The sequence below is a fragment of the Aotus nancymaae genome, unplaced genomic scaffold, assembly GCF_030222135.1.
Source record: "Aotus nancymaae isolate 86718 unplaced genomic scaffold, 86718_ANA_hifiasm-v0.15.2.pri h1tg000040l, whole genome shotgun sequence".
NCBI lineage: Eukaryota > Metazoa > Chordata > Mammalia > Primates > Aotidae > Aotus > Aotus nancymaae.
In genome coordinates, this window is record NW_026988454.1 from 59,934,999 (window position 1) to 59,958,583 (window position 23,585).

Consider the following 23,585-nt stretch of genomic DNA (forward strand, 5'->3'; position numbering starts at 1 on the left):
CTTGTATTATTCAATTTAACCATATTTTGAATCTACTAGTATGCCCTTTTCTTACAGCTCTTATTTCTTTGTATACCCTTTATATGTGTTGAGATGGAATTTAAGAGGATAAATAGAAAAGTACCCTAGTGGTGGTTTGAAGATCTGAGATACTTACAGGATTGGGTGAAGGAAGATAAATTTGTAAGTAGCTGTGGAAGGATATGATGTAATGAGAACTGAGTCAGCCATCTAAAGTACAATATGATAAGACAGCTGACTTATCCAAAGTTTTACCTACTCAATCCTTATTTCCATGAAATTGCTTAGCTTTTAGAATATTAGTGTTTACTCTTCATCTATCATAGGTCTAGAGAAGAATTTTAAAGGAGACCAACATCTCCCCCGCCTAAAATTCAACTTACATTTTTAGAATAATATTATTTAAAATTAATGATATGCCTATATTAGCTAATTTTCCAGGACTGTGTAGTATTCGACATCTATTTGAGTTGAATTGAAATACTATTTTAGGTTTGGTACATCTCAAGTTTGTCCATCAAGTTACCCTCTTTTTTTAAATTGACTATTACGAAAGCCTCCTAATTGGATTCCTCATACTCCCTTGGCTTCCTCCTCTCTTGTCTACCCAAGTCATTTTCTACACTGATGATAAAGGATTTGGTTTTGTTTTCTAAAATATCTGATTATGTCACTGGCTGCTTAATAAAACACTGCAGTGCCTTTGCATTGCTCTTTGGATAAAGAGCAAACCTCTTACGACCTGTTCATCCTGGGTGGTGTAGTTCCTGTCTTCCAGCAGTTTCATTTCACACAATGCTCCCAGCCTTGCATATACCCCTCCTTGTACTGCGAATATACTCCCCTTACCTGTTTTCTTCCCACAGCCCTCTTTTCTTTCTTTGAATATGAACTCAGTCATTACTTCCTCAAGGAAGACTGACTTTCCTGACAAAGTTACGTCCCCTATTCTAAGCTCTCCTGGCACGCTTGCTCTTTTTCCCTTGTAGCATCTATTACCAGTGTAGATTTACGGTTCCTCATGATTCTTTTGTTATTACCAGTCTCTTCCATTAGATCGTAAGCTCTTCAAGCTCCATGTCTGGTTCTGCTCACCATTGCATCTATGCCTAGGTCAATACTTGATGTATAGAAGGTATCCAGTCTTATTAATTGAATGAACAAATGATGTTTTTGTTTACTAGCTTAAAAAATCCAATTCTGTAGAACTCTAATGATAAAGATTATAAAATACTAAATATTGCTTTCATTTATGACACTTTAATGACAAGACAAGGCTATTTCAATTTTTGCACATATCGTGGAGTATTAGATAATTAAATGTAGTAAAGTAAGACCATATAGAATCACAGAGTAAGAAAACAACCTCAGATGTCACATATTCCAGGCTTCCTCTAATGTGCTACTTTGGATGACATGCAGCTTCTTAAACATCTGTAGTAGCAAGCAGCTCAGCATTATCAGAGGTTGCTCTGTTTTTTATTTCTTTATGTTGAGCCAAAATTGGCCTGCTGTAGTTTCTGTCCGTTAGCATCAGTCTCTTAATACTTACGGCCCGGCTCAGTACCCTGTAATCCCAGCACTTTGGGAGGCCAGGCCAGATGATCACTTGAGGCCAAAAGTTCAAAAGTAGCCTGGTCAACATAGCAAGAACCTGTCTCTAAAAGAAAAAAAAAAAATACTTACTAGATCTAGCTCCTCTCCATGGGGAATCCTTTTAAAGGAACAGACAACTCTCCTGTGCCCCTCCAGCTTTATTTCCTTCCTTTACGTACTGTGTTCCTGCCATATTGGTTCTAGAAGCTGTGTTCTGCTCTCTTTCCTTCCGACTTCCACACATGTTGTTTCTCTCTTCACAACACTTTTTCGCCACTGCCCCAGATTCCTAGGCTACTTCCTCCTCATCCTTTAGATCTCATGGAAGTCTCTTTGACATCCCTGAATTGTGTTCGTTGCTTCTTCTCTGTGCTCCCACAGCCCTTATTCATCCCCTAAAACAGTTCATGCCTCATTTTATTGTGATTTTTTTTTTTTTTTTTTTTTTTTTGAGACAGAGTGTTGCTCTGTCACCCAGGCTGGAGTTGCAATGGCACAATCTCGGCTCACTGCAACCTCTGCCTCCCTGGTTCAAGTGATTCTCCTGCCTCAGCCTCCCAAGAAGCTAGGATTACAGGAACCTTCCACCACACCCGGCTAATTTTTGTATTTTTAGTAGAGATGGAGTTTTGCCATGTGGCTAGGCTGGTCTTGAACTCCTGACCTTGTGATCCACCCACCTTAGCCTCCCAAAGTGCTGGGATTATAGGTGTGAGCCACTGCGCCTGGCCTTTATTGTGATTTTTAAATCCAGACTACTATCTACAAGAAGGGAGACCACATTTTACCAGTACCCCTCATCATATTCTCCACTGTCTGCTTAGCACCAAGCCTGACATGTAGTAAGCATTCACTACACTTTTGACTGAATAAGTTTGAGAACACCAACTTTACCATTTTCTAAGCTAGCATTCATAGATGTGCCAGTATGTGATTTCACCATTTTCTGGTTTATGCTCCAGCTTGTCAGGGTCCCTTAAGAGAAACACTGAGAAAAAATTAGAGCGTTTCAGATGAAATATGACCTGGGCTACATGAAACATATTATTTCTCTAAGTTTAAAATCTCATGGGTTTGTTTTTTTTTCCCTCAAGAGCAAAATTTTTATTCTTTTGGTAGTGAGCTAATTTTTGAGCTGTAGGCATTATCTGCTTATATCAGTACTGTTTTTTTAAGAGTGCTAATGAAGTGAATTTAAAGAAATGGTGTTTTGGCAACAGTTATTTAATTTATTCAAGCTGTTAGTCTATCCTCCAGATTGTTAACCACTGACTTATGTGAAAATTAATGGCGAGAAGTTATGCTTTTCTGAATGCTCTCTTAATTTTTGTCACCTAGTTCATTAGAGCTTCTTTTCCTGACCTTTTTAGTAATGCATTCTGAAAGGGGTGTTTCAATTTTATCACTGAGATAATGATAATAATGAGTGGGGAGGGGGAAGAATTCTTTAACTTTTGTTATTTGGGGAGGTAGAAAAGTAAATAACACAGGAGATTATATATGCCAGTAGAGTTGGGAAGACTTTTTCAGAGTTACAAGGAGAAACAGAGTAGAAGAAAGAAAATGTAGGAGTTGAGAAAAAAATAGATCACAAAAAAGTAACAAGGAAAGAAAATGTAATTTACTGATTACTTGATCACTGACCATGTGCTTCCATAGTGTTATGTACTTGACCCATGTTGTCTCTTCCATACAATGACTATGAAAAGTAGACACTGTTACCCTCATTTTATAGAAGAGGTCCTAGCCTTAGAGTCACACACACAGCTAGTGTATAAGAGAAGACTCTTTCAGAGCTAGGCTTGTCTGGTTCTAAAGCCAACTGTTCTAATTTGATGTAACAAATGGTCTTGTACAAAGGAAACAGATGGAGCATCACTACATAGCATAATGTTCAAAAGTATATGTAGACTCTAGAGCCTATTGGCCTGGGATCAAATCCTGGCTCTGTCATGGTTCTGCCACCTACCAGGTATGGTACCTTACACAAGTTATTTGATCTCTCTGTGTGCCTCATTCCCCATCTGTAAAGTCAGGATAACTGTGGTCCCTTCCTCTTAGAGTTGTGAATTAATTTAGTTAATATATAGTAAAATGTGTAGAACAGTTTCCGATATATAGAAAGCAATATACAAAGCACAATATAAGTGTTTGCTGCTGCTATTGTTATTATTGGGGGGGGTGTGTGTATCGTATGTGAAAAGTCCTGTCTCTGAGAAGTTTGAAGATATTGTTAAAACTGTTGTCAGAGCTGTTTTATCAGTGTGATTTGGTCAGTCTTGTCTCAAGGTTTGCCTCTTAGAGTTCTTGGTTTATCATATTTTCATTCTGACCAGGCCCCAGCCACACACACACACACACACACACACACACACACACACGCCTCTTAGAGTTCTTGGTGTATCATATCTTTCATCCCTGACCAGGCCCAGTCCCCCCCGCCACCCCGCACCCCTCCCGCCCAACACCTCTTCCTCTTTTTCTTTTCTAGAATTGAAAGCCAATTCAGACCTTCTCTTTAATATTATTATAAAAGAAAGGAAGAATAAAGATTCACTATAGGTAATGCGTAAATAAGAATCTAGTTGTAATTCAAAGCCAAAAAAATTTTTAAAAAGCTCTTATTTTATATTTTCGTGTTCCCTAATAGGATGCCTCCCAACCTCCTTGAAATTCAGGTTCATAGGATTTAAACAGATTGTTATATGATAATAAAGAGTTTGGGACATTTCTAATGATTATTTGTTTCTGTTGTGATGTAACTGTATTACTTTAACTTCCTTTTCCTAGGAAATTAGAATTTCTTTTTTAAAATCAGTTAAAACCATTCTAACTTGCTGAAGATTGCCTACTTGGTTAAGGACAAAATATAAGCAGAGAAAGCTGTAGCTGTTACTTTGCAGAGAACCTAATGATTTGTCTTATTTTGAAACTAATGCAGGGCAAAAAGGGGCTCTTTTAAAAATTTCTGTTTGGAGGCTTTAGGGGCAAAGCAGCCTTAGCATCCCCCCACAACTCTGGGCTCAAACTATTCTTCCACATCAGCTTCCTGAGTAGCCAAGACTATAGGCACGTGCCACCATGCCTGGCTTATTTTTCTATTTTTTTGTATAAATGGGGTTTCACCATCTTATCCGGGCTGGTCTCGAGCTCCTAGGCTCATCTGACCACCTTGGCCTCCCAAAGCCCTGGAATTATAGGTGTGAGCCACTGCATCCAGCGAAATTGTTACTTTTAAAACTAGCCATGGGCTGGGCATGGTGGCTCATGCCTATAATCCCAGCACTTTGGGAGGCTAAGGCAGAAAGATTGCTTGTGTCTAGGAGTTCAAGACCAGCCTGGGCAACATAGCAAGACTCTGTCTCTACAATTTTTTTTTTAATTAGCTGAGTGTGGTGGTGCATGCCTATAGTTCCAGTTGCTAGAGAGACTGAGGTGAAAGGAACGCTTAGGCCCAGGAGGTCAAGGCTGCAATGAGATGAGATTGTGCCACTGCACTCAGCCTGGGTGACAGAGCAAAACCCTGTCTCAAAAACAACAACCCAGCCATAGATTTATCTAATTGTTTCCTGAACTCATGGCATCCTCACATTAATTTTACCCCTGGCCCTATTTCTTTTCAGTAAGTCTCATTGTCCAGTTTTAGAAGTGTGGGCATCTTTGTAGCAGTTTTCTAAGTTACGATGATCCTGTGAGGGTATATTAATCCTCTTCCTTCTTTACATGTTGGCAGGGGGCTTGTGTATGACAGCCAGAATAGCCTACAGCTGAGGGGCTTGGTGGTGCTCCTTATCTCTAAAGCAGCTGGGCCCAGCAGCGGCAATGCTTCATGTCAGAACTATGACATGGTCAGTGGGATCTACTCATGGTAAGAAGAATTTATTAGTCTTTTGATATTCCTCTCTACATTGTGTTTTCTGTTACTGGACAAAGGTCAGTGGAAATCACTATTTAATTCTTTGTCATTCTCTGATTCCAAGATTAATATATAAGGTTAAAAATGGATTTTTGTTCATAATAAGTGATAGTCTTGACCAACTCTACACATAACTCTGGTAAATTTCTTCATACATTTGTGTGAAATACTTTCATTTCTACCTTGGGCATTTAAATTTTTCTAATCATCAGTTTTCCCTCCCCTTATTATGTATCGCTGTGTCTCTGTAGAGACCTCTGTGTCACTTAGTTCAGGATTTGTGATTTTTCAATCTATTCAAAATGATACCTTGTTGGCTGGGCACAGTGGCTCACACCTGTAATTTTAGCACTTTGTGGGGCCAAGTCTGGTGGATTACTTAAGGCAAGGAGTTTGAGACCAGCCTGTACAACATGGTGAGACCCGCCCCCCATCTCTACAAAAAAATTTAAAAATTAGCTGATTGTTGTTGTGTGTGCCTGTAGTCCCTGTTACTCAGGACGCTAAAGCAGGAGGATTTCTTGAGCCCAGGAGGTTCAGTGGCACAATCATGGCTAGTAAGTTTAATTTATTTAGTTCTTTTAGGTTACTAAGCATTTTTATGACAGCTATTCCATTTGGTTCTTATAATAATGCCAAAGTAAGAGTTGTTATGCTTATTTTACTCAAGAAAACAGATTCAACAATTTTGAGGCTTTTTCTGGTGACACAGCTGGTAATGGGGAGAGTTGAAGCTCTAATTGTAGTTCTCATCTTCCCTCCAGACCTCATGGTTGTTTTTTTATTCTTGATTCCATTCTATCTTTTTAGTCTATTTCAAAACATATATAGTTGAGTTATAGATCAGACTAGCCATTGAATTAGTATGTCAAAAAAAGTCATCTTCTTGTAAGTGTATCTTTAAAAACTTTTAAATGGAAAACTCTTTGGCACATCTTTAGTATATCTACATCCTTCCCCAAAATCAGCTTGAATTAGAGCTCAAATGTTTACCTTAGAGGCCGGATGTGGTGGCTCATGCCCATAATCCCAGCACTTTGGGAGGCTGAGGCAGATGGATAGTGTGAGTCCAGGAGTTCGAGACCAGCCTGGGCAACATGGAGCAACCCTGTCTCTATAAAAAATATAAAAACTTAGCCAGACATGGTGGCATATGCTTGTAGTCTCAGCTATTCAGGAGGCTGAGGTGGGAGGATCGCTTGAGCCTTGGAGGCAGAGGTTGCAGTGAGTTGAGATTGTGCCATTGCATTCCAGCCTGGGCGAGAGAGTGAGACCCGGTCTCAAAAAAAAAAAAAAAAAAAACAAGTTAAACAAGTTTACCTTATAAATTTTGTAGAAAACTCTTGGCTAAGTTTAGTTGAGATAACTAGAGAAAATATATAAAAATTTAGATGAGTACTAATTACCTGTTAGTCCCTGGAAAGCAGATGGACCTCACATTGCCTTGTATCCCATATACCTCTGTTTTCTTTTAGGAATTCCACTGATTTTTAGTCTGCTGACTTTGACCCTTTCTTATTAGTCATCTGCTTGTAATTTGGATAACCACACGTACAGATAATGAGCCCTACTATGTTTTATTATCTCTAATCCTAATAATCCTTGCAGATATTACTTGATACATAGATACATAGTAAATGTTCAATAAATATTTGTTACATCAGTAAATTATTCCCATTTTACAGAAGAGATTGCTAATAATCAGGTTAAGACCAGTCTGAAATCTTTCAGCTAGAAAGTGATAGAATTGGGATTGAAATCCCATTTTTATCTCAGTGTATACTCTTTCTACTCAGCAGGGGCAATTAATCTGTATGCACATGGTGCACTGTGATGTAACCTGTGTTTCTAAGTTCTTATCTAGCCTCTGGGAAACAATTGCATTGCTTTTAGTCCTTCACATAACGTGTTGGTAGATGATCATTGTAATCCAAGCAATTTGACTAAAAGAACTTTGGAAAAGAGTAGGGGTACACTGTGAACATGAAACCTTTCCAAATAACATAAATGGGCTTTATACTCAAGTGTATGGAATCCACAATTACATTTAGGAAATAATCCTGGCATGTAAATCCAGGCTATTTTCTATAATCAAACTTCATCTAGTAAGTCATTGGGGTATTTGGGTATTTTACACACTTGTTAATGTGAAAAAGTAATTTGGTATATTACTATGAGAAACCATTAATTTGTTTCTCTACCCCTGAAGTCATTTGTTTAGCTCTTGCTTCCTTAATTGTTCAAGTGTAACTTTTGCTGGAGGCTTGTATCTATAATGCCACAGTGAATTATTTAACATTTGAGAGAAATACTGACTTGGGAGCTTTTTAATTCACCTTCAGACTGCTGGGATTTACATTGTGGTATTTTTTCTCTCATAAACTTGACTTTGATATCAGATAATGGGACCTGAGTAAATTACCTGAACGACCAAATGGGAGTGAGGTGATCTCTTTTGTTTGGCCTAAGGATATAATTGGTGCTTCTGGATATGTCTAGTGAACTAATCATTTAACAGCCAGGAGAGGCAGAATTTAGGCTAAAATGTAATAACTACATTTTCAAAAATAGGCAAGAAAGCCACATTTATAAAAATGTACCATAAACATTCACCATAGCCTTTTGCCCACAAGCCTATGGGCGTTAGGTTTGTACCACTAACCTTGGCTTTTTAAAAAATTGGTTGCAAAGCCAATCAAAAAAGCATTACCAAATTTACAAATATCCCTACCCACAATCAAGAAAATGTTTACAATTTCCCATTCCGTTAGTGATAGCATATTTTTATTTTGTATACAAAAGATAGTTCATTATAAGATATAATGCATAATCTTAAAAAGTATAGATTTTTCTCGTTATATGATTATTAAGTTTACAGAAATTCACATGAATATTTTGGCTGATGGTTCCGCTTTCTCGATTGTTTTATCAAGAACTAACTCAATCTTTTCTTTTCTTTTTTTTTTTCCGAGATGGAGTCTCGCACTGTCGCCCAGGCTGTAGTGCAGTGGCACAATCTTGGCCCACTGCAATCTCTGCCTTCTGGGTTCAAGCAACTCTCCTGCCTCAGCCTCCCGAGTAGCTGGGACTACAGGTGTGCACCACCACATCCAGCTCATTTTCTTGTATTTTTAATAGAGATGGGGTTTCACCATGTTGGCCAGGATGGTCTCAATCTCCTGACCTCGTGATCCATCCACCTTGGCCTCCCAAAGTGTTGGGATTACGGGCATGAGCCACCGTGCCCGGCCCAATCTTTTCTAACTAGTAGTTAAAAAACAGACCACAGACTGAACATATTTACACTCTACTTTCATTTTCTGAAGTTTCCCAGCACCTTAACGGGTAGAAGATACTGAAGTAAGTATGCCAAATGCATTTTCTTCTTGAGTATAACTAGACTACATTTCTCAGCTTCCCACACAGTTGGCTGGCCATGTGACTGAGATCTAGCCAATAGAGTATGAGCAGAAGTGATATTTACTATTTCCTGGCCATAAAAATGTTGCATTTGTAATACTCCTTAAGCAGATGATCTGGGAAGTGACCCATTAATGAAAGTTGCCTGTGTCCCTGAATTACTCTTGAAGGAGAGCCACCTGCCCATTAGGAATATCCATACAGACTTGATGTATGAGAAGAGAAGAAAAATTCATTTATTAAGCCACTTAAATTTTAGGGTTTATCTGTTGATAGCAGCAAATGTTTCCTTTTTCCTTTTTTTTTTTTTTGAGACAGAGTCTCGCCCTGTCACCCAGGCTGGAGTGAAGTGGCGCAATCTTGGCTCACTGCAGCCACCGCCTTCCAGGTTCAAGAAATTCTCCTGCCTCAGCCTCCTGAATAGCCAGAATTTTGGGTGGCAGGTGCCACCATGCCCCGCTTCTATACCCCACAAAGACATGGAGTGTAGAAGTACCTAGCAGGGCCTAGAACAGTACCAACATTGTAATTAATAGGCACTCATTACATAACTGTTACATGATTGTATGAATTTATGGAAAAGAGACTAACTTCATTAGGTGCTGTGGATTGAATTTTATCCTCCCAAAATTCATGTGTTGAAGTCCTAACCCCTGATATCTCACAATGTGACCTTATTAGTAGAGAGGATTTTTATAGAGCTAATCAAGTCAAAATGAAGTCAATAGAATGAGCCCTAATTCAATATAACCGGCATCCTTATAAAAAGGGGAAATTTGGACACAGATATGCACATACAGGGAGAATGCCCTGTGAACTGAAGACAGCCATCTACAAGCCAAGGAGAGAGGCCTCACAGCCCTAGAAACTTATATATAAGTAGGGAATGAAGATGAGGTGGAAAGGAAAGGTTGAAGTCAGATTGTGAACGGCCTGAGGAATTAGGGTGATATCCTGGAGAAATCGTGGGGCATTCAAGAGGCAGCAGAGTGGACTTGAAATCTGGAAGCTCACTGCACCACCTACTAGCCGCGCCTCAGAGTGTACTTCACAGAATGATTTTCAGAATTAAGTAGAATAATGCATGGCATTGTAAGCATTCTGTAAGTGTTTGCTCTTATTTTTAGCTATTATCACAAAGGTGTTTAAGCAAAAGGGGTCACATTGATCTATGCTATAGATCACATATATCTATGCTATAGAACATAATTAGCTGATGCTTAGAAGGTGACCCTGAGAGGTGAGGTCCGAGATAGAGAGTCAGTCAGGGAATTATTGAAGTAGTCGAGGCAAGAGCTGAGAGGGAAAGCAGAGACTTGGAGAGGCGATAAACCCTAAAATTTAAGTGGCTTAACAAACAACTTGTTGTCCATAGCAAGAGGTTAAAAATTGGCTGAACCAGACTTGCACCCATTGGGTCCTCTGATTTCATGCCTTTTTCCTGTCAGCATTTACCAATTTCTCTTCCAGGGCTAAAGTTATAACTAGGTGTTCAGTGGGACAAAAGGTTCTGTGATCAAATAAGTGTGGGCATGCTAGGTTAAACAGAGTTAAAAAGATTCCTTCATTTGAGAATTCTCAGGAGTTATGTACGGATCATATGTATCATGACTCTGAGATATTGTCATTTGACTACAGTACTTATTGGCCCCTGTCAGTAGTAGCACATCTTGTGGAAAGCTGCAAAAGTTTGGTAAATGTTTCTCTATATTAGCATGCCTATCTTTGAATCCTAATGAGAACTCTGTGAGGCAGAAATAACAGTTTCAGGCTGGGTGTGGTGGCTCACACCTGTAAACCCAACACTTTGGGAGGCCGAGGTTGGTGGATCATTTGAGGTCAGGAGTTCGAGACCAGCCTGGCCAACATGGTAAAACACCAGCTGTACTAAAATTTAAAAATTAAAAAGAAATGACCGTTTCACCAATGAGAAAACTGACACTCAGAAAGGTGAAGTAACTTTCTGAGGTCCCACATTAAGTAGCCAAGTTGAGGAAGAAATATGTCATATTGGTTATAAATTGTCTGGGTTTAAGTCCTTGTTTTCATCACTTACTAGCTATGTGACCCCAGACAAGTTAGGTAACCTCTCTGTGCCTCATATATCTATTAGGTGGATTAAGGAAGTTAATATGGTCTGGGAGCAGTGGCTCATGCCTGTAATCCCAGCACTTTGGGAGGCCGATGCAGATGGATCATGAGGTCAGGAAATCGACACCATCCTGGCCAACAAGGTGAAACCCAATCTCTACTAAAAATACAAAAATTAGCTAGATGTGATGCTGTGTGCCTATAACCCCATCTACTCAGACTACTCAGAAGGCTGAGGCAGGAGAATTGCTTGAACCAGGGAGTCAGAGGTTGCCGTGAGCTGAGGTCGCATCACTGCACTCCAGCCTGGCAACAGAGTAAGATTCTGTCACACACACACACAAAAAAAGTTAATACATCTAGAACTCTTGGAACAGTGTCTCGTACATAGAATATGCTTCACAAATGTGGTTTCTTATTGCCATTCCAGATCCCTGTCATACTGCTTCATGGCCTTAGATTTCCCACTCCTTCAGAGTAGGCACTTAGCTTTGTATACGTTTATAGCTCACCAGTGCCTTGCTCATAGTATTCATTTAAATCTCTATCTGGATGACTGGATCTTCTGTATAACATAAGTGTTCTAGACTCAAACAAACATTTGAAACACGTTTAACAGTAAAAGTCTTTTTTTTTTTTTTTTTTTTGAGACGGAGTTTCACTCTTGTCACCCAGACTGGAATGCAATAGCAGGATCTCAGCTCACTGCAACCTCTGCCTCCAGGATTCAAGAGATTCTTCTGCCTCAGCCTCCCGAGTAGCTGGGATTATGGGCGCATGCCACCATGCCTGGCTAATTTTTGTATTTTTAGTAGAGATAGGGTTTCACCATGTTGGTCAGGCTGGTCTCTAACTCCTGACTTCAAGTGACTCACCCGCCTCTGCCTCCCAAAGTGCTAGGATTACAGGCATGAGCCACCACACCCAGCCTAGTATAAATCTTACAGAGTAGTTTAACATGGACTGTGACTTAAAGGGATGGCAGTTTATTATGTCCTTTGCAACCTGTAGTTCAGGATCTGAGCTATAATCAGACTCTAACTCACTCTTCGTGAAACAATCTTAGTTTTTAACCTAGTTATTACATGAAGCTATATAATAGGATATTTAAAGAAGGAAAAGGAAAGTGTTAGTGGAATAGCACACACACAAAAAAATACCAAAATATAACACAACTTTTAAAAGGTGTTGCAGAATGTCCAGGGAAATTTTTAAAGTCTTATCAAAAGTTTATTTATTTTATTTTTCTTTCATATTTCAACCTATTCCTTTTATTGCTACATTTTGTTTACCCACCTCTGTTATCTGCAGCTTCCATTCTGGTATCTATGAGGTTTGAATTTTTACTGATAGGTTTTAGACTTTCCTGGGTTTGTGTTACCCTTAACTCCATTTCCTCTAAGCAGCAGAGGGCAGAGAATATGCTGCTGCTGGGGGACCAGTGCAGTGATGGTGTTCCCACTGTATCAGAAGTGCAGCATAGGGACCCACTGGACCGCATCCAACTGCAAGACACACCTGCCAATCTGAGGAAAAAAAACCCATTAAATTGAATTAAAAATTGGCAGTGTCCAGGGACACACATACTCATTTATAAAAGTGTTGCCACCTTCTTCTTGCCCACCTTGCTCTCTCTCTAATATGTTTGCTATAGAGATCAATTCTGGTATAAGTGGAATATGCAAGAATGGAAAAAACATTAAATGAGTAATTGAATGAGAAGTAAAGTGATCTTTGGCATTTTCTCCTTTTAGATAGATGGTCTATTTGCCAGGATACATAATGGATACTGACAAATTTTAAAGTATACCAATTCTGTTTGTAAAACAACTACTTTTTTTTTCCGGACAGAATCTCACTCTGTCACTCACAGTGCAGTGCAGTGGTATGATCTGGGCTCACTGCAACGTCCGCCCCCCAGGTTCAAACAATTCTCCTGCCTCAGCCTCCCGAGTAGCTGGGATTATAGGTGTGCACCACCACACCTGGCTAATTTTTGTGTTTTTAGTAGGGACAGAGTTTTACCATGTTGACCAGGCTGGTCTTGATCTCCTGGCCTCAAGCAATTCGCCCTCCTTGGCCTCCCAAAGTGCTGGGATTATAGGCATGAGCCACTGCACCCAGTCAAAACAACCACTTTTATCTTATTACCTATGTTACTTCTGGGTGGCAAGTGAGCTGGTAAATAAGAAGAAAATCATGTCCAACCATTTTCTGTATATATTTTTAACGCTGATAAGAGAAGACTATGAGCTCTATGTGCTTTTAAACATAGTTCAGATGATTGGGCTGGGTGCAGTGGCTTACACCTGTAATCCCAATACTTTGGGAGGCTAAGACGTGCGGATACCTTGAGGTCAGGAGTTTGAGACCAGCCTGGCTCACATGGCGAAATCCCATCTCTACTAAAAATAAAAAATAAAAAAAAAATAGGCATAGTGGCTCATCCCTATAATTCTAGCACTTTGGGAGGCTGAGGCAGCCAGATCACGAGGTCAAGAGTTTGAGACTAGCCTGAGCAACATAGTGAAACCCCATCTCTACTAAAAATACAAAAATTAACCGGGCATGGTGGCTCGCGCCTATAATCCCAGCTACTCAGGAGGCTGAGGCAGGAGAATCGCCTGAACCTGGGAGGCAGAGGTTGCAGTGAGCCAAGATCATGCCACTGCACTCCAGCCTGGGTGACAGAGTGAGACTTTGTCTCAAAAAAAAAAAAAAAAAAATACAAAAAATGAAAGAAATTAGCCAGGCGTGGTGGCACATGCCTGTAAGTCCCAGCTACTCAGGAGGCTGAGGCAGGAGAATCACTTGAACCCAGGAGGTGGAGGTTGCAGTGAGCCGAGATTGTGCCACTGCACTCCGGCCTGCGTGACAGAGCAAGACTCCATCTCCAAAAAAAAAACCACAGTTTAGATAATTATAATTTATCCACATTACCCCAGCATTCAGCATGTTTCTAGCATATAGCTAGCAATGAGTATTTGATCATGGCTAAATCATTGTTACTAGTAGTAGTAATATTTAATCTCAGAGCAGGGAGGGCTTTATGAAAAAGTTCCAAAACTCAGACACTATAAAAGAGTAACACATTTGACTGCATTAAAAAATAACTCTAATTCCCATGAAGTCAAAAGACAAAGCCCAAATTACAAAAATATTTACTACAAGGACCAAAAGCCAAGTTGTAACCTACAAATCAGTTGAAAATCTTACAAATCAGGAAGAAGAAGAAAATTACAACACAAACATGGACAAAAGACATGAACAGGTAGTTAGCTTGGAAACCCTATCCTGTAATTAGAATGAGAGCTTTGGAGTCCCTGGACTGACCTGAACTTTTATCTTTTGGCCTCTTTGACCAGATCAAATATCCTGTGAAAATGCATAAACTAGAATTTTTTTAAATAAAAAAAGCAAGAATGAAGTAAAATGCTATCTTTAGATTAGCTTTTTACTTTGCTGTCTGTTTCAATGGACACTATCAATTTCTTGGCATTTGTGCTAATTCTTCACTCTAATTAAGGTTAAATTAATGTTATGCAGATAGTCCCTGGCTTACCATGGTTCAACTTAAAATTTTCCAACTTTTTAATGGGTTTTTCAGGACATAACTACATTGTAGATCAAGAAGCACCTGTACATACTAAGGTAATTGTTGGGCTTCAAGAACTTATCACAAAAAGCATCATAAACATAACTATAAGTTAAAGGTAGAAAACATCTTAAAATCAAATTACAGATCTTAACATTACTTTCTCCTCTAAGTGAAAATTGGTTACGCTTAGTGTGGTGTTAGAGGAAGTGACAGAGTATTTGGAGGCCTGTGTGAAATAATCTTAAGGAGAGAAGTGGAGAATATGAAAAGCTGTGAAAGAGGCCAGTTTTTTTTTTTTTTCCTATAAACCTTTAAATTTAGGGAATTGGACTTGGTCTCAGCTGCAAATATTGTAATTCATAATTTATCATTTTAATATGGTACTAATTAGCATCTGATGACTTCTAATTATAGTCACAATAGGCTGTGATTATCTATCAATCCTCACCTTCATTCCACACATTAGAATTCGTCTAGCACTTAAAAATGCCAAACAAAATTAACAAACTATATTTCCCTTGGGGACTGATCAAATCAAAAAACATCTTAAGAAATGAGGCTTAAGGCAGAACATGTTGATCATGTTATTTATGTAAGGTCAATTATATAAACATGAAATGAGTAATATTGAAATATGTAGCATTTTAAAAATCAGTTATGGTTTTATTTTTAAGATAACATGTGAATGCAAACAAAGAGTCTGGAAGGCATCTCAATCACCTGCTAATAACAGTGGTTGAAGAAAGAGAGGGTTGGAGAGGTTTGGAAACAAATATAAGAGAATCGTCTAAAGGAGACTTTATTTGTAGTATTTCAGTTCTTTAACAACCTATTCATGTTATTTTGTATAACTAAATTTAAAAATGAAAAAGTTTATTTCATATTTGTAAAGCAATAAAAGCCTATTTAAGAAACATATCTTTTGTACTACAAGAACCTTAAAAATGAGGAGCTCTTATTAACAGTGATTTTAAATGATTATGCAGAATAATTGAATTTAGTGTAGGCTTTTGAAAATAATTTTCTAAAGATATCTCAGCTCCTTTTCAGAGAGATCTCAAGAGATGAAAGCATGGGCAATTTGATTACATATTCCTATTGAAAGTATTCTATTTATAACAGTAAAACTCCAGATACAAATCTAGTAATATTACTAATTCATTACAACCATACTTACTTTCTTCATTAAGTTTTTATTGTTATGTTCAACTTACACAGCATGCACAAATGCAGCAATTATATGTTGAGCAAGAAAAGGGAAAGCTCTTTATGTTTAACATACTGTAAGTCAGGAGTCATTACTTCACCAGAGCTTTTGGCAAAACACAAAATAAGATCAGCCTCTTACAAAACAGTGTAATTAACCACAAAGAGTAGGTGGGCTCACCTACTAATCTACTCAGCTGTGTTAGTTTATTGTATGTAAATAACATGATATAGATTAGCCTGCCTAATCTGTCTCAGCAAAAAACAAGCTGCATAAATTGTTTTTGTTAATGGTAAACTATTTTAAAATCCTTTTCTTAAAGAAGCGACGTTGACTAGTAGGTAGCCAAACTTAAAGGCACTATCCAGTGTCTAATTCTACATTTTAAACAGTGCTTAATTTGGGGCATTCATCATGTGATAGAAATCCTGCAAATCACTTAAAATGTTAGTTTTATTGGCAGAGTCAGCTTAGTAGCTTCAGGACTTAATGGTGATCCTTTGAACTCAAATGGAAGGCATCTCAGTGGTTAAAAGTGTGTCAGAATAAAGGCATAGATGAAGGGCCAGGGATCTGGGTTCTTGTCTCAATTCTGCAATTAATTAGTTATTTGACCTTAAGTAAGTTACTTAATAACTCTTTTAAATTACTCATCTGTAAAGCAGGGGCAATAATAGGCTTCAAACCAGGAGCTTAACTAACAGGGTACACATTAGCTTGGTTCAACTACCCTGTGGTCCAGTATAAGTCATCCTGACTACCTCCTGTCTCTGCAAGACACAACACTGGACACTGAAAGAAATGCAAATATGAATAAGAAATAGTTTTTGACCTCAAATGAGAAGGTTAGGAAACAATGTATGCATCTAGAGTCTTCCTGACACTTGCTATTGATGTAATTTTCTTTCTAAAACTCTTTTGCTAGAACGTAACTACTAGAGCTATTTCCTGTTCACCATTGGATTCACAGTCCACCCATGTCCAGTGATAACCCATTTGTTTAACTAAAGGTAGGTAGTCTTTAACACCCCATAAGATGATAGGTGAGAGCTGACATCTGTCAGTGGCTTACTGCCTGAGGAATGTCTTCCTCACTGTGCTCTTGGACTTTCCTTCTCACTCCTGAAGGTGGGTGGTGTTGGTAATAGAGGCAAAGAGGGCAGATTCTCTGCTTGGTTATCTCTAATCCTGGCATCCTCCCTCTCTGTAGTTACTGGAATCTTGAGTCTCCCTTTTCTGTTAAGATTTCCCTCATTCCCTCCTCTTCTCAAGGTTTTTCTTTGTTGTTTTTTGAGACAGGGTCTCCCTCTGTTGCCCAGGCTGAAGTGAAGAGCCTTGATCATGGCTCACTGCAGCCTCAACATCCTGGACTCAAATGAGTAGCTGAGACTACAGGTGCACATACCATGCCTGGCTACTGTTGCTGTATTTTTTGTAAAGAGGCATTTTTGCTGTGGTGCCCAGGCTTGTCTCAGACTCCTGAATTCAAGTAATCCACTCACCTGGGTCTCCAGAATTGCTGGGATTACAGACGTGAGTCACCACACCTGGCCTCGAGTTTTTGTTGTTGTTGTTTTGTTTGTTTGCTTTTTCTTTTGAGACAGAGTCTAGCTCTGTCACCCAGGCTAGAGTGCAGTGGCCTGATCACAGCTCACTGCAACCTCCACCTCCCAGGTTCAAGCAATTTTCGTGCCTCAGCCTCCCAACTAGCTGGAATTACAAGTGTGTGTCTTTATGCCCAACTAATTTTTTGTATTTTTACAAAATACAAAAGGATTTCACTGTTGGTCAGGCTGGGCTCAAACTCCTGGCTTCAAGTGATCCGCCTGCCTTGGCCTCCCAGAGTGCTGGGATTACGTGCATGACCCACCACACCTGACCTGGCCTCAAGTTTTTAAGTGGAGTAAAGTATCCTTTTTTCTTCAATTGCATTCCCTACAGGATTAAATACAAATTCCTTAACAATAACAGGTAATTCCTAGCAGCCCTAGAGTGGATGTGAAGCAGATAAAAGCATGATCAATTTCTTTTTCACCAAAAAAAGGGTATGTGCAAGAGTATAGTTGATCTAATATGATTATTTAGGCCCCATCAGGTAGGAAGTAAGGTTGAGAGAACCCAAAATTAGTGAGAAGGTAGTGATCAAGGGACTGGAGGTCATGATAAATCAGATTGCAGGGGTGGAAGTGACAATGCAATGAGAGAGCTGAAAAGATAGATTGTAGATGGAAAATTGGATATCCAAATGGAGATTTCAAAAGTGGAACAATTCTGAATGGCTGTGTTCCAGTTGTGCCTGAAAAAGTGGGTTTGACAGAATACAGTGAAGGTGGTTGAATTGAGTAGATTGAAAAACTATAGGGTAGGCAGTTCACATGATTGAAGTCAACAAGAACAACAGAACTGAACAAGATGCTGAAGACTTCAATAAATGTAGAGGGACAGAAAAGAGGTGTGATGGTGTAAGTCAAGCTGGTTTCAAAGGAGCAGTGGTTTTCACTAACATGAGGAGGAAATAAGGAGAGCACTGAGCACTGGTCCCCCCTCTCAGCTCCTCAGTTTGTGGCTTATAGAAAATGAAGCATATATACTCATGAACATATAGGATTGGGACACTCCAGGAAAAGCCATGGTGCAATTAGAGCTAGAACATATTTTAAGATTTCTGTGAAATCTTAGAATACTTAACACATTGTTTTGTAATGACTGATTTATGGTGTATGTTTTCTTACTAAACAGTACCTTCTAGAAGTCAGGGCCTGTGTCTTAATCATCTTCCAACCCATCACCTCTCCCATCACTGAGGCCTCTTACATTTTGTACCTTTGAGGCACTTCTTGTCTATCTTATAGTAATCTGTATACTTACCTTGTCCCTCTGCTAGATTTGTTACTTTGCTCATTGATTCATTCATTCATTCAACAAACATTTATTGAACACCTGCTGTGTGCAAAGCTGACTATAATAAATATAGAAATATAATTATTACTATAGCTAACACATAGGGAGTTTTCTGTAAGTCTGCTACTGTTCCATATTCTTTATATATATTAGCGCACTTGTGTAATACTTAACATTGGTTAAGAGATTGCTTTTCTTGGGAAACAGGCTTAGAGAAATTTAATAACATGCTCAAGTTTATAGTGTAAGAAAATCACAGAGTTGAGTTTCAAACCCATTTGACCATAGAATTCATGCTCTTTCCATTACTGTGGACAACCTGTGGATTAGGGTGTCTTACATATACTTTCTTAGTCATCTTGACATCCTCAGCACAGAACACAAATCTTTATGTTCTAAGTTTTGTGGTGTGGAATTGTATAGTGGACAGAAAGCATGTTATAGACTTTTTCTGTGACCTCCATAGCCCCAACACTATGGTGGACACTCAAATGCTGCATGTATTATTGTTGATTTATTGAGACAAAGTTTCCTTAGGGGGTTGAATGTGGATTTGGTGGGGCTCTATACAATTTAAAAATAAAAATGTTTATGTTTGCAGGCCATATCTCTTTTACTGCATATTTCCTTTCACAGATTTATTCTTTATATGTTGTGAAATAAAGGTATTTATATATTTTCTTTGACACAGGAAACTTTTTTTAAAATAGATTTGTGCCCTAAGCAGATATTCTGTCTAATGGGCTTTCCCTGTAGACAAAGAGTAAAGCGTATTTCATTTGTCATTAGTCCTGAAATGCTCAGTGCTGCAAATTTTATTTTTTAAAACCATTACATTCCTACTCATTAGAGACAGCATTTCAAGGAAGTACTTGAATGATTATGCACCTACAAGATTTTCTCTTGTCCATGGGTAATTTGTATCCTGTAGTAATATGGAGCTTCTATTATTCTATGACAATTACTTACATATTTATTGCAAATAATGATGTAATGGATTTTTTGAGGCTGTACATAAGAGAACCAACAAACTGCAACACAAAACAAGCTTCCACCCCTTTTTTCCAAAGCTGTGGTTAATCACTTGAACACTATCCAATATAGTTGAAAGCTGGCAGACTTTTCCTTGCAGCAGGCTATGTAAAAATGTTTATAATTTACAGCTTATTATGCCATGCAAATGACTGTGTTCCCAATGAAGGCGAGTGAGAAAATATGGCTGTTAAATTACTTGACTTCCCTTTGTTACTTGTTTTCTGGCAACAGTGGAAGGATACTTTGCACTTAAAACGCATTTTTTTGTATTTAGTTTTTTACCATTCAACTCAGAGCTTTAAAAAATAGGATTTGCTTTTTATCTCTCTGTATAGATAGGCCAGAACAGTTTTAATTTAACAAAAACAATAAGCTGAAAAATCAGAATCGTCAGGGAATTAAAATGTAATAATAAAAATTATTAGGGCTTAATTCAATTTAGGGCTTTAACTTCACAAAACCGGTATTTGTTTCTGACACATCTGCAGTGGTTTATAGGCAACTTGTTATTTCCAAAGGTACTTCATGCAAACTTTGTTTTATATTGTCTGCAGCACTTTGGCTGAAAGTTGATCTTCCTCAAAAACAATTAGAGGGGTAGGCAGGGTAACTTGGACCTCTCTGTTATCTGTTGAATATATTCACCCATTTTAGGTCTCTCCTTAGCATTTTCTAATTTTATTGATTCCCTTACTAAATTCATAAGGCCCCTAACGTTAGGTACCACATTGTCTTTTGTGGTTGGCATTCTTTCTGTGCCTGGTATTCTACTACAAGTTTATACTCAATCAATACGCCGCAGATCATGACCTCTATTGGTGTGGGAAAGAAGCTAAAGCTGACTTTTAGGTACTGTACTTTCAATGAAGGAAGTTCTGATGAAGGCAAGTAAAAACACTGCAACTGGTGTTTAAATGTTTGTATAGTGTTTTTTCCTTCTAATTCTTCAGCTTTAAATATGGGGAGTAGTGGAGAACTTTCTATTTAGTTTACACTCCCTGAAGGTATAAGAGAAGAAACATTTATATTTAAATATTTAGAACATTCAAAAAACATTTTTTCCACTACAGAGTTCCCAGTTTCCAAATAATAAATTCTAAAATCAGAAAGTGGAAAAATTAATTTTTCCACTTTCTGATTTTAGAATTTATTATTTGGAAACTGGGAACTCTGTAGTACTTGACCTGTTCTTATTAATTGCACATTCTCTTTTTCATACCACAAATAATCAGATACTGAGAGTGTGTGTGTGTGTGTGTGTGTGTGTGTGTGTGTGTGTTTGAGAAATAGTCTCGCTCTGTCACTCAGGCTGAACTGTAATGGCATGATCTTGTCTCACTGCAACCTCTGCCTCCCGGTTCAAGCGATTCTCCTATCTCAGCCTCCCAAGTACCTGGGATTACAGACGTGCGCCGACATGTCTGGCTAATTTTGTATTTTTAGTAGAGATGGGGTTTCACCATGTTGCCCAGGCTGGTTTCAAACTCCTGAGCTCAGGCAATCCACCTGCCTCGGCCTCCCAAAGTTCTGAGATTACAGGGATGAGCCATCACACCCAGCCAATACTGAGTATATTTAAATGGGAATTTTTGTGCACCTGAAACTCATGTTTTTAAAAAATAATGGATTGCTATCTCAGAGGAAATAAGATTATGTCAATATCAAGGCATTATCATTTTTATTGTCATTGTCCTCTTCAAGGAACTCTGGTATATAAACTTACCTTTTACAACCACATGGGAAAAGTTTTTCATTGCCTACTTCAGATCTTTTTTTTTTAAGCTAACCGTTACAACAGACTTATAGTCATCTCTATATTTTACTTTGATTGTGTCAAAGTAAAAAATTGAATATAACAATTTGTTCTGTTTTCATAGCTGCTGCTTTTTTGGGTAAATAGAGACCTGGGATCTTCTGGAGCTCAGCCCCCTGGGTGGGAGGTTGGATGCCTAGTGCTGCTCTCCACTGACCTCTTCTGGTCTCCTGTTAAAGCTGTTGTTGAAGTAGATAGCTATCTCCTCTTAGACTGCCTTGGTGAAAAAAGCTGGGTGGTCAAGGAAAAGTGGAGGGAAATTAGCCAATATAGACTTTGTTATGATAACCTCCCAACCTCTTTACCACTCAGGATTCCTTTTGTTATTCTCCCACCCCTGTTTAAAAAAGAGTCTTTACCAGACACTTTGAATATAAAATGATGATTACTTGATTTTCCATTTTATTAGATACACTTGTAACTGCCAATCTGAGCTGATGACCACAAGATAACCACTGTCACATCTTATTAATGAGTACAAAATTAAAGAAAATTAAAACTTTTGTTAACAGATGTTACTTTATCTAGTGGGAGGGAGAATACATTGCTTTCCTTAGACATTTTGGAAAGGGGAAAAGTACTCACCTCTGTGAAGAACTCATCATTTACTGTAAAGAACCCTTAACGATCTGGGTATCCCAAACTGGGGACCACTAATCTAGACAGTGCCATCAAGCAATAAAGTATTCACATTATTTTTTGCTGTAGAAATGGTGACCATTACTAATTTGGTGCCATTTTCAAATGGTAAAGGTGACCTGCATGTTATTGTTAAAAATGATGAATATTATATTGAGAGCTTTTATTTTTATCCATAGAATAAGGAGTCAGAGATGTAATCCAAAGCCCTGATGGTGTCCAGGGACAGAATTCCACTTTTTTCCTAAAACTGGAAGGTCAGGCAAGTTTGTAATCTATGTGCTGTCTTTGCAGAACGCGTGGTCATCAAACCTAAAATTCACGCAGCTTTATATTTTGAGATAGAATAGGCTCATCACACACAGAAGAAGCCTTTATTTCTGGGGCTACATTGAAGTCTGTAATTCATACTATTCCCTCATCACTCTGGGTCTCTCCCTGCCCCCTTTCCATTTTCTGCCCTCTCAGTTTATCATGCTTTGTCTCTTGTCACACCCTTGTCTCATGTTTTCGCCACATCTGGTTGTGCTTTTTCTCTGTTATTGAACATCATCTAATAATACTTAAACCATTTAAACCCTCTGGAATAAGGCAGAGGTCACAGCAAATGAATAAATTGAAGATCCTAGAGCAGTGGAAAGAAAGAGACACACTGACAAAATGGCTGCTCTGACAGAGCTGCTGGATGCCCTGGAGGAGAGGCTGGCCATACTCCTGTCTCCGCCCTCAGCAGGCTTGGTCTTGGTTTATTCCTTGGATTCCTAATTATATGTAGTATTGAAATGAACTTAGAGCAGTAGTGACCAGCGTGGGGCTTAGTTGCTTTTTCTTTTTCTGTAGTTCAACAATATAACTTGATTTTTTTATTATGATTGACATCTCATGATTATCTGTACCTTTTGTGACTTCTGGTTACCAGAAGCTTTTTCTGGTAGAAGAAAACTCAAGCAAAATTCAAAGCCAGGAATAATGCTGCAATCATTTATGCAGAGTTGTGTGTATACAATATCCGCAAAGCTATAGATGTAGTTTATGTTTAGTTTTTTAAAAAATCTTTGGAGTCTATACTTTTTTTGTTCATTAAGTGAAAAGTGTTGGTAAGTTAAATACTGCTGAATTAAAACCCTGTTGAAGAAGGGAGAATGGCAGTCATTTGAAAAGCTAAATCAGAGTAGATATATAGGACCTACTTTGGAAAGGCCCAGTATTCTCAAAAAAAAGGAAATCTGTTATTAAAAAAAAAAAAGGGAAGAAGAACGTGAGTATTACTATCATGCTACCATGATAGTACTCTAAATGCCTCAAAATCCATTCAGGAATCCACTGTATTGTAGACCATAGCCATATA

At 38.4% G+C, this 23,585-nt stretch overlaps 1 protein-coding gene across 3 annotated transcripts in view; it reads left to right on the top strand.

Annotated features, from left to right (window-relative positions):
• Positions 1-23,585, top strand: part of PDSS2 (decaprenyl diphosphate synthase subunit 2) — a 271,390-nt gene that overhangs the window by 97,667 nt on the left and 150,138 nt on the right. For 2 of the 3 annotated variants that reach the window (XM_064360804.1, XM_012438431.3), the window contains exon 2: positions 5,351-5,485. The exons of the other annotated variant lie outside the window; for it this stretch is intronic. In XM_064360804.1, coding sequence (XP_064216874.1) covers positions 5,351-5,485 — 135 coding nt within the window. The remainder of the gene's footprint in view (positions 1-5,350; positions 5,486-23,585) is intronic. 3 annotated transcript variants of the gene reach the window in all.